Source organism: Alligator mississippiensis, chromosome 13, assembly GCF_030867095.1.
Source record: "Alligator mississippiensis isolate rAllMis1 chromosome 13, rAllMis1, whole genome shotgun sequence".
NCBI classification, from domain to species: domain Eukaryota; kingdom Metazoa; phylum Chordata; order Crocodylia; family Alligatoridae; genus Alligator; species Alligator mississippiensis.
This window is the reverse complement of record NC_081836.1, coordinates 46,719,258-46,731,297: the sequence shown is the minus strand read 5'-3', so window position 1 is coordinate 46,731,297 and position 12,040 is coordinate 46,719,258. Positions and strand designations below refer to the sequence as shown.

The following is a 12,040-nucleotide window of genomic DNA, read 5'->3' as shown; positions in this document are numbered from 1 at the left end:
AAGGAACAATTTAAAAGTTGAGCAATACAAAAAACAAACAGTAGTTAAAAACTGCTGAATTCATAGAAGACTGATATTAATCTGTTCCATAACTTTGAACATTTAGATTTCAAGATTAATTTAGGTTTGGGCTGCAATAAAATGCAGGTAGATTAATCCTTAAGAAACAATTATTTTAAACTGTGTTGTAATCATTATTCTTATTAACTTTGAACAGTTATTACACAAGTGTCTTCCATAAAAAAATATATTGCATCAACAGACTTTTCTACACAGCTGCCTAGCACTGTAGAAACAACATGAAGCTGAGAAATATTGCTGCCTGTTTACTAATTCTCTCTCTCAACCTTTCATGGAGTCTCCTCTTGGAAGGAGTCCAGGATGTGTACCCTCAAGTCTTTCTAGGAAAGGAAAGAATCTAATCAATATAGCCAAGGCACGCTTCATACACTGAATATCAAAATACACTGGCTGATCAGGATCAGGCTTAACTTTGAAGACAGCACCTCTGAACCTTCCCAGCCTGATCATTATCCTGGTTATACAAGACTAGGGAGAATGAGCAGATGGGAGTGAATGAGGAAGGAGACACTGCCAGGGAGAGGAGATTAAACAAAGCAGGAACACCAGGAAGAACAACATATAACGCTTTGACTCAGAACATTGTCACATCTCAATTTCTTGCCTCAGCCCTCGCTGCACACAATTCCATCCATCAGGAAAAGGAGTTGGGCAAGGGTGTGAAAGTAGTCATACCACTGAAGCACCTGATGGCTCAGAATGGAAAGGTGAGTCCAGATGCAGAGACTCAACTCCACAAGAAAAATGTACCAAGATTATGCATTATACAATCACTCCCATCTGACTGACGGCACAAAGTGAGTCCCCTGCATACTCAGATTTACACTTTACCAAAGAGCATCCACGGTGGGCCCAGAGCACCATCAAATCTGCACACCGTATGTACTCCTCTTGTCTACTCCCAAAATGCAGGCCATCCACAGTGTATGGCCACAGAGTCTCATCAAGGACTCAAATTGTTGAGGAACAATTTTTCTCCACTGCTTCCCTGAAGGTACTATAAAGACACATATGGCACTGCAAGTTATGCTCAAGCTACAAGGCAATCATGTTTTGGAATAATGCTTGCTGTCTGCATGAGGTACAAAACAGCAGCGGTGAATGCCAGTAAAATTAGATATTTTATAAAACTGATCGTCTGAATTGCACTCAACTGCTATTGCAATAAATAGCCATACAAGAAAAATCTGCCTTGGCTGATTAGATTGTTTTCCTCACAAATGCTGCATGTCCACTACTTTGTCATTGAAGAGCTGTCCTCAGCCGGAGACTAAAACAGTTTTAATGAGTGTCAGTCAGGTCTAACAGTCTCATTAAGAAGCTACTAGTGAATCTGATAAGAGAACATTTTTTCCAAAAAACTATGCAACTGTGGGAAACAGACAAAACTGTTAATCAGATTCTTTACCACAAATATTCTTGTGCATCTTATTCAATTTTAAAAGGGCTGAATGCAGAGCTGACCTGAGCAGGTTGTGGGGCCCAGGGCAAATCAGCCCATGCGGGGCCCTGCCTCTGCTCCTATCCCACAGCCCTGGACCCAAAGAAGCTGCTGCCACCACCACCACCACCACCAGCAGCTGGGGAGGGGGTAGCAAGTGGCTAGATGCGGAGCCACCAATCCGCCCAGCTCCATGCCACTGCTGCTCTGCCCTGCTCCACAGCCCGACCCACCCCCCCCAAAAGGCAGGGCCCGGGGCGGTCACCCTGATTCATTGCTCTCCCCACCCCCCCAGGATGGCCCTGGCTGGATTCATCTCTCAGCATGTCCTCAAATATAGGAAACTAGCTAAAAATAATATAAGGAAAGACAGTAGAATAATTTAGTGTCACCCCACCCAGGAACCTAACCAAGCAAATATAGTGGTATACCGTAGTAATGCCCAACTCATCTGGCTCCACAGGCCTGATCCAGTGCATTGAGTCAGTCCGTGGGCTGCAAAACTCCAGATGGGTCCAAATTTGGAAGCAGGTTAAGCAGCAGCAGCAGCTTTAACGGCTGTGGTTCTGGGAGCAATGGCAACTAATATTGCCATTGCTCCACCACCAAAATTCTGGACACATGGGGAGCCCCATGGGCCAGATGACAGGGCTCTTGTGTGGTCATATCTTTGTCATCCTTGCTATACCCAATAGCCTTGCATTAGTGAGGGAATACAGTCTTTAACTCTCTGGATGCATCCATACGTGCAGGCAAGTATGGTTCGTGACACTGCAAAACTTTGTGGCACCACAAACCGCATGTCTGGAATGTTAAAAAGTGCTCTATGCTGCAAATTTGCAGTGCAGGGGACAAATCCAGGTAGCAAAAAATGTAAAGTGAACAAAAAGCAGCATGGCGCACATGACAGGAGTGTGCTCTGGCAGACACAGAAGCTTGGTCCTTCAGGAAGATGCTCTGGCTCCTGGCCAGAGCATCTCCACTCCTTCAGTTGTGCCCCAGCTCCTGCAGCATGCTGGAAGCCAGGAGGAGTGCGGAAAGGGCAGTTTGCCAGAAGTGGGGTAATTTGCCCCACACCGAAGTGCATGTGTATAACTTATTTTAATTTTATTTTAAAAATATTTTTGTCCCGATTTATGTGCCTATCTCTTCCTTATCTGAGTTTCTGCTCTCAGATGGAAGGAGTGCTGGGGAACAGCCACAGGGTCCCAGGCCAGAAGGCTCTGCTAGGCAGAAGCTTCTGGTTGGAAGGTGGGGGGAGCTGGGGTGGGGGCTGGCAGGCTTTGCTCCTTGCCACTGCTGGATCTGGCTGCTGGCTCCTCCTGTTGCTGGCACCATGTCAGCTTTGACAGGCAGCCACCGGCAGGTAATAATTTTCTAAATTTTAGAGGGGCCTCGAGGGCCAAACAGAATGGCCTGGTGGGCCGGATCCAGCCTGTGGGCATTATTTTGCTCACCCCTGCTCTATGTTGAAATGCTGCAGCAGCAGAAAATATGACTATCTGATAAAATTCTAAAAAACAGCTCATGTGGCTGCCTCCCAGATTTGTTTTAGCAGCAAGACCACTTTTTCTGGACATGAAGACAGTGTTCCCCTCACAAAATGAACTTTTACCCCATAAGTAAAAAGCCATCTTTTTCAGATGCTGGTCCCGACAGGCAAGCTATTTTCCAGGTAACTCTAGAGCAGGGGTGGGCCAAATGTGGCCCGCGGGCCAAATGTGGCCCACCAGACCGTTCTATCTGGCCCACAGGGCCCCTAAAAAATTTAGAAAATTAATATGTATCTGCTCCTGGCTGCCTGTCATGTGGCCCTCAATGGCTTGCCAAAACTTAGTAAGCAGCTCTCCGCCCAAAATAATTGCCCGCCCCTGCTCTAAAGCCATTGGATGCACTTTTGCTTCCAACTCTGGAATCAAAAACAGTAAAGTTGCCATTATCCTGATGCTTGTTATTTTGACTATGATATATTTTAACTACTCATTTAACATCTACTGTAGCTTATGATGAGCTTCAAGCAAGGAACTTGGGCAAAACAAAGGACTACAGGAATCTTGTGTTTAGTAAAGAAACATGGACTTTTGGTGCAACTGCAGTGGATGTCTATAAGAGTATTTTCTATAGACATAGATCCAAAATGGCAACTCTTGTCCCTGAGCTAGGAGCAATCAATCAGGAATGACAATACTGATTTTATAAACTACAAAAGTTGCCCTGCTATAGCTGGCAACCTCAATCATAAATCCCATGCAGATGTTATAACAATTTTGCCAACCTCAAGAATCATGCAATCATCCAGAACACAAGGCCAGGGCTCTCCATTTTTCTGAAATCAGAGTTTCTGTAATTGAGACACCTTGTACCTACAAATTAATACAAAGACATAATGATAGCCCTGCCTTTAAGAAACTCATAGAGCCTACAGTATCTATTTTGTGATATTAGGCTCTGTTGCCTTTAACCAGAACTCTCTTCTGTTAAATCTCCCCTTCAGATGTCCCTATAAATAGTTCAAAGAATAAGCTGTTCATCAGATGAAATTAAGTCACACTGGTCTCCATTTAAAAACAGTTCAAGTCTCTGAAGATAGAGACACCTTTCTATTAGAATAGACTTCATACCCGCAGTGAGGCTAATTACTGCTTTACCTCTCTCTGTGCATACACCCAAGGAGACAGAGCAAGAACGATCCAGACAGAACCATCCGGCAGCAAAAGCTGGTGATTACACACAAAACAGTAAGTTGCCATGGTGAGTGGAGTCATAAATACTTATAATTTGAAAACTGAACTTGTCACATCTAAGGTAGGAAAAAGTTATAAAATAAGAGCATGTAAACATGCAGTTTGTCTCAACAGGCAAACCTGACAAGATGCTTCCTGATGTCTCCTGGATTTAGAGTCCAGGCCCCAACACCTGGGATCAAGCCACTAATATAATATGTGCCACATTTATACAGCTTGACCTCAAAACTTAGATTTCTTCCTGGTGTTTGCTTTATTTAGAGAAGCACGCAGCCTGTCACTCAAAGTTTGAGAGACACTCATGTATTTTGCACATTTATTTTTTAATTTAAATATTTTAAAAGATAAAAAGTTTTGGCTTTAATGCTATATCAAACTGTATTGAAAATAATTTATTTATAGAAAGTATGTGATTGCAGAACCACTGGTCATTATCTTTGAAAACTTGTGGCAATCGGGGGAGGTCCTGGACTACTGGAAAAGGGCAAATATAGTGCCCATCTTTAAGAAGGGGAAGAAAGAATCCAGGGAACTATAGACCAGTCTGCCTCACCTCGTTCCCTTGAAAAATCATGGAGCAGGTCCCTCAAAGAATCCATTCCTAAGCAATCAGAGGACAAGGTGATTAGGAAGAGTCAGCATGGATTCAGCAAGGACAAGTCATGCCTGATCAACCTGATTGCTTTTTACGATGAGATGACTGGCTCAGTGGATGCAGGGAAAGCAGCGGATGTAATATACTTTGACTTTAGCAAGATTTTTTTATACCATTTTCAACAGCATTCTTGTAAGCAAGCTAAGGAAGTATGGGTTGGATGAATGGTCTGTAAGGTAGATAGAAAACCGGCTGGATTGTCAGGCTCAACGGGTAGTAATCAATGGCTTAATGTCTAGTTGGCAGCTGGTATCAAATGGAGTGCCCCAGGGGGCGGTCCTGAGGCCGGTTTTCAATATCTTCATTAACAATCTGGAAGATGGGATGGATTGCAACCTCAGCAAGTTGGTGGACAACACCAAACTGGAGAGTGTAGTAGATATGCTGGAGGGTAGGACTAGGATTCAGAGTGACCTAGACAAGCTGGAGGATTGGGCCAAAAGAAATTTAATGAGGTTCAAAAATGACAACTGCAAAGTCTTGCATTTAGGATGAAGCAATCCCATGCACTACTACAGCCTGGGGATTCACTGGCTAAGCAGCAGCTCTGCAAAAAAGGACCTTGGGGTTACAGCGGAGAACAAGCTGAATATAAGCCAACTGTGTGCCCTTGTTGCCAAGAAGGCTAATGGCATACTGGGCTGTATTGGCAGGAACATTGCCAGCAAATCGAGGGAACTCATTATTCCCTTCACTCAGCACTGGTAAGGCCACATCTGGAGTACTATGTTCATTATTGGGCCCCCCACTACAGAAAGGATGTAGACAAATTGGAGAGAGTCCAACAGAGGGCAACAAAGATGGTTCGGGGACTAGGACAAAGGACAGATGAAGGGAGGCCGAGGGAACTGGGTTTATTTAGTCTGGAGAAGACTGAGAGGGGAATTGATAGCAGCCTTTAATTGCCTGAAGGGTGGTTCCAAAGAGGATGGAGATAGACTGTTCTCAGCGCTGACAGATGACAGAACAAGGAGCAATGTTCTCAAGTTGCAGCAAGGGAAGTTTAGGTTGGATATTAGGAAAAACCTGTCTCACTAGGAAGGTGGTGAAGCACTAGAAAGATTACCTAGAGAGGTGGTAGAATCTCCATCCTTGGAACTTTAAGGCCTGGCTCAACAAAGCCCTGGCTGAAATGATCTAGCTGGGGATGGTCCTGCTTAAGCAGGGGGTTGCACTGGATGACCTCCTAAGGTCCCTTCCAACCATAATTTTCTATGATTCTATGAAAAATATGCTAAAGAACAACAATAAAAATACTCTAATTTAAAAATTTTTAAAACTGTATGCATTAAAAAAAAAAAAATCACGGATTATGATCAACCCTAATCACAAATATGAAGATCTTGATAAAGACCTGGGACATCAGGCTGTGAAAACAAGAGTTTTAAGAACCTCCTGAGGTACCAGCCAATCAGCCTTTATAGGCACCTGCCAGGTCCATAGAAGAAAATGCTTCTTAGGGGACTGAAGATATTCAGAATTTAATTTTTATCAGGGAGCTGAATATTTCTGCATTCAGCCTTCTGAGGGTCAGGGTTTGCTTTAATCCCCTGAGTTTGAGGTGATGATAAGAAACATAGTATAACTGTGGGAACTCCCAGAACTAGTTTTTCAAGTTTATACATTACACACTAAAAGTGATACAATTGCCTTATTTCTACATCCACCCACTTACTACAAACATGTCTAAATGTGTGTAATTCACATAACGAGGAGCAGGAATAAGGTGCATTTTACAGCTTCTTAAGACCCTTCTTGCTTCACACATCTCTTTTGTCTTCCTGCATGGAAGCTACCAGATCTTAGACTCTACCTGTGCCCAAGTTCAATGGTAACGTAAAAGGGAAGGCAACTACCATTGTAAATACATACAAATGTGAAGTTCCGATCCTGAAATAAAATCCACATCAGCACAGCAGACACTTATGTCCACGGAGAATCCCAGTGAAGTCAGTGGGGCTCACTGGAGAAGCTCAAGGGTCCACTAGTATAAGTCTGCTCTCAGGACTAGGATATATGCAAGTCAGAGAACATAAAAATGGCATAAGACATGCAAGTAAATTACACCACTGGAGATTCTATTTGTGAACCCCTCAGAGCATGGACTCATAGGCACAATATTCTTTACCAAGTTCTTTGGTAGTGGAGATTGGTGGAAATACCATGGGGAAAGATGCCTTGCAACCATGTATGAATTGGCATAAAATGGAGAGGAAACTCACCAACAGGTAGTGGGCCAGGGCCTATCTGATGGCTTGAAATTAATCCATCCTGTTTTTAGGCTAGTCTACTTCTTTTGAAAGCGACTGAAAGTGGGCCCTCTTACTCAAATTTTTGTGCATTCACATAATTACTTCTTCCTTTAATAACTAAACTAAGGTGTGAATACTATGTCTTCTTATGCATCATCCAAGAGAGTTGCTTACTGAGTTCCAGTCAATCACATCAGTGCTGTCCCCTGAAGGAAATGATAAAACACGGAGGTCAGCAAGGGCCTAATTTGAGAACTGCACAGATAAAGAGGTTTAAGAGGATAACTTGGCACCCAGAAACATTTATTACTGTTGCTAATGCATAAGCAGGAAAGAACCCAGCTTGACTTGTCTGCAGGACTGGTAATTAGAAACACATCTTTTTATTTGTAAATTGAGCACACCCAATACAGAGAACACTGAGAAACCACAAACCATTCTGAGGGGCAAAACAACTCTATGATCATGGGCATATTAATTCTATTACACAAGGTTTAGTACAATGGGATGTCTAGGTACTACTATAAAACAAAACAAATTAAAATGGTACAGGATTCTTATTTCAACATCCTGCTGGTTTGCAGTAACAGTGCCAGCGAGCAGAGGGGAGCAGACAGCTGCAGCAAATATTCCAGCTTTTCAAGTAATCTCCATCAACTACTTACAGCAATGACACATTTTAAGACCTTTTCATACAGAAGCAAATGTTACAGGAGTTAAATCCATTTTCAAAATGGTTCACAAGCTTCTCAAAGAGACTCACAGCTCAAACAAAGCTTTCGAACAGGTTTGTATATAACATGGTTTAATGCTCTAACTCCTTGTCCATGTTGGACTTTTTCTCCTTAAAATTTCTTCCATCACAGGTGGAATCAACAGTGAAAAGTGCACAGACAAGCCGCTAGTAACCAACACCTTTTTTAAACATTCATCACCTAAATTTACCATGGACAGGGTTAGACAACACAAAGGTTAAAACCTCAGTAGCACCAAAGCACTACCACACATCAGCAGTAATGGAAAAATTGAAAGAATGAAGTCTGGGATAAACAAGTCCAAACTCAATATTCTCTCCTTAAGCAGCAAGAGTAGGAAGGCAATGTCCATCTCTAACTATTTCTTCACGGGCATGTGCTTTTACTACTTTCCTCTTTTCTTAAATACTAGAAGAACAGTTAGGTACACTAGGGTCTCATATTAGGACACAGAACGATCCGACACACTGCAGACATAAAGCAGAACATTTAACTTTGCTAGGTCCTTTCTATAAGTTTAAAACCTTTTAATATTATTTAAAGAGGTAAGAAGACCATGTGCTATGTGCTTCAATAGAATCCTTAAGTCTCCACTCCACACCACAAAGGAGCTGACAACTGGACAGCTTCAGAGACTATGAACCCAACTATCAGTTAACAAGTTTTTTTTAATTCTTTTCAAATTTTTGTAAGTAATTTACAAACAACAAAAATAGGGGTTTGTAACAGTATTGTAATGAAACCAGTGAATATCATTACTGGAAAGAAATAGTCAAATCTCTCTACTACTATTATTGCTAAAAAGTTAGTTGTCAAATGTTAGCGCACAATTCACTTTTTTATTCTGGACGTAAGAACAAAAAAGTAAAACAGCACAACTGATAAAAACCAGATATTTGGGTCTTATCATGTAGTCTTAATTCATGAGAGTAATCCCATGGAAGTCATTAATCACAGTTTGTTAAGAGGCTCTCTAAACACTAGATAAACCATTGCTAGAAGCTCCAGAGCCAGATCTCTTTCATCTGTAATTTCTGATCCCCACCCCCCAGTCTCTCTGCCTGTAATGGAACAATCACCTCCAACGGTACACTTTCTTGATGTAGTTTAGTTTCTTGATGCAGTGTAGTGTTTTAAACATCCCAGACTACACATCTCCAAGGTTTCCTTTGTTCTAAGGTCAGGAAGTTTCCCTCAATAGTCAGCCTAAAATTTGCCTCCCTGTCTCCTGGCGTACGCGCCAGACCACTGCGCTCCAGCAGAGCCCCAACCAAGTCCAAGCAGCAACATGTGAGCAGAATCGCCTGCTGGGTAGCCAAGTGTGCAGGGTCATTACTCCCCTTCCTTTGTATCCCTCAGATATTCATAAGCCACTTCTACCTCACTAACCACGTTGTGTATTTCACATAATTTTTCTCAAGTCATCAAAAGCTCCATAAAAAAAATTTTAAAAAAATCCATTAGTATTTTTCTTCTTCCTGAACTCCTGCCACAGGTTTGGTAACACAGAGCCCAGGCCTGAGCATACGCTGGATCTAACCACCCTGGCCTGGAGGGCACCTAGAAAGGGCACCTCCCCAACTCCTCCCTTGCCGGCTGAGGCAGGTGCCTAAGTAGGCGCCCCAACCTGCGCGACCCCTCGCCTGCAGATAGGTCCCTCCGTACTCGGGCGCAGGGCCCGTCCCGCGTCACTGGGTGCTCTACCTTGGCGGGTCCAGCCTTCCCCGCCCTGAGGCCCCTCCATAACTTTGCGAGCTGGGCGGCACCGGATGGCGAGCACCAGGGCGGGGATGACAGCCGACGGGCCCTGGCAGGGGGCCGGTCGTCCCAGGCGGGGGCTGCACCCCCCTCCTCCTGCCCCGCAGCCCCCCGAGGGGACCCGCTGCCCTCAGCCGCGTGGCAGCCCCGGAGCCCGCCCCCGCCCCCGGCCTGTCAGCCGCCGGCCCCGGCCTCAGCCCCCCCGCGCTCCCCCCGGGCCGCGGGCGAAGCCGGCCCGCAACAAAGCCCCGGCCGAGCGCCCCCGCACAGCGCGCAGCCCGCCGGCCCGGGCGGGCGGAACCGGACCGTCCTCCCTTTGTTCCGCCAGCGCCGCCGGCGGCCCGGGCTCCCCCGGCCCGGCCCGGCCCGGCCCGTGCCGGCCGCTCCCCCGAGGCGAGGCGAGGCGAGGCGAGGCGGGGCCGGGCGCTCCCGGGCCGTACCTGGTGCGTCTCCGCGGTGCCCGGGGCCGGCGGGCTGTGGCTGCCCATCATCGTGGCGTGCAGGGACCTGGACAGCGCGCTCCTGAGGGACCTGGCGGGGCCAGCCCGCATCCTCCTCCGCAGCGCCCACAGGAACACGGCGTAGCAGCCCAGCCAGACCAGCCACCGCCTCATCGGGGGGCGGGCCGCGGAGTCATGCCCTCCCGCAGCCCCCGCCTCCCCTCGCCATGGCAGCAGCAGCGGCGGCGGCTCGGCTCGGCTCGGCCGGCCCCGCTCCCAGCTCCGCGCTCCCCGCCGGGGCCCTGCGCACGCACAGGCCGGAACCCGGGAGGGCCGGGCCGCGGGGCCGGCCGGAGCGGATTGCGGGGACACGCCGGGGCCTGGCACGCGCCGGCTCCCTCCCTCTCGCCCGCCAATCACAGAGCGCCCCGGGGCCCTGCGCGCTAGGCCCGCGCCGCGGGGCGCCGCTTTCAAAACGGGCCGGGCGGACAATGGCGGCGCCCACCCCTTCGCTGCCGGAGCGCGGGAGGCGGCCCGGGAGCCCCCGCGCGGGTGGAGCCTGCCCGGCTCCGCCCCCGCGCGTCACGCGCCCGTCGCGGCCCGCCTCTCCCGGGCAGCACGTGCCCTGCTAGGCGCCGGGGTCCCATCTCCCGCGCTTCGCCCGGGGAAGCAGCCCTTGCCCCCAGGCAGAGCGGGGACCCCCGGGCTTTCCCCAGGCAGCTTCTTGAGAGCTCGGGACGAGGGAGCTCGAGCCTGGGGGAGGCAACGATACCCCCTCCCCAAAACAGCAAGTCGTTGGGTGCGGAGTGGAAACGGGGAGAAACTTCTTTAGACATCCTCTGTGATTCACCCAGGCAGCCTTCGTCCCTGGGGTGCCCTTGGCTCGGGCCGGGAACGTCCCAGTGGGGCCAGGTCCCAAGATGCGTCTGTGGAAAACAACCACTCAAATTTCCCTTTAAACTCCCTTTCACTGCATGATGATGCAGCCTTAGATGGGAGAAAAACAACACAAAGGCAGGCCAGAGTTTTGGGGTAAATCAGATATCTTTTATTAGACCAATTCAAATTGTTGGAAAAATTCTTCTTGGCAAGCTTTCGGGTATAAATACCCCTTGTCAGGCTGACGACGGGTCTGCGGTTGGTGTGTTCTTCCTGGGTGGAAGAGTAAGAGAACAGGGCTACAACCCACACCCTAGTAACACGAAGTGATGTTCTTTGGGGCTAAACCCCCAGCACCCTCTCACTTGGGAGATGAGCACATTTTCAATTCACCAGGATTCCCATCTTGAGAGTCATGACCCCAGATATTTGGCATATTGATCCCTGATCAGAGAATCTTTAGCTTTGTGCTATAAGGCCCAGCATCCTCACTGGACAGCACAGCAGACAGGCTGCTGTATTTGCTTTTTGCTAAAGCTTCTTTGTTTTAATGATACTAAGGTGTCACTCAAGACTTGCCCAAGAACAGGAGTCAGTGGATCAAAATAGATTAACATCATTGGAGGCAAGGCCTTACTGCACTTTACCATGTTGTGTTGCTCTGTTCAAGGTCCAGAATTTCAGGACCAAATCGTCAACAGTTTCTTCCCGGCTTCAGAAGGAAGCAGGTATTTTGCTTCCACAAAGAACCTTTCACTTTACTGCCACCATCCCATCATAGCCTTGCTAGGGGGGTGTTGACAGAGCACTCACATGCAGTCCCTTGTTCAAATGGGTGGACAGTGGACACAGTGTACATGTTCATTAATGCACAGTGGTCACTGTGCACTTAACATAGTATTTGTACAACCAAGCACTAAATAAATGCATAGTAACCAGAGTTACTGTGCAGTAGTGCTGGTGAACACCTTTTTGGTGATACTACTGGGCAGTAGCCTAATACTGTGCAGTAGTGTATTAGCACTGTCCATGCTG

The 12,040-nt window shown here is 47.1% G+C and overlaps 1 protein-coding gene across 2 annotated transcripts in view; it reads right to left on the bottom strand.

Annotated features, from left to right (window-relative positions):
- Positions 1-10,632, bottom strand: part of METTL9 (methyltransferase 9, His-X-His N1(pi)-histidine) — a 29,864-nt gene extending 19,232 nt beyond the window's left edge. The window contains exon 1 of one of the 2 annotated variants that reach the window (XM_059716853.1): positions 10,127-10,632. In XM_059716853.1, the coding sequence (XP_059572836.1) occupies positions 10,127-10,300 (174 nt within the window). In that variant the 5' untranslated portion in view covers positions 10,301-10,632. The remainder of the gene's footprint in view (positions 1-10,126) is intronic. The other variant, XM_006273674.4, reaches the window with a different exon arrangement.
- Between the last annotated feature and the right edge of the window lie 1,408 nt (positions 10,633-12,040).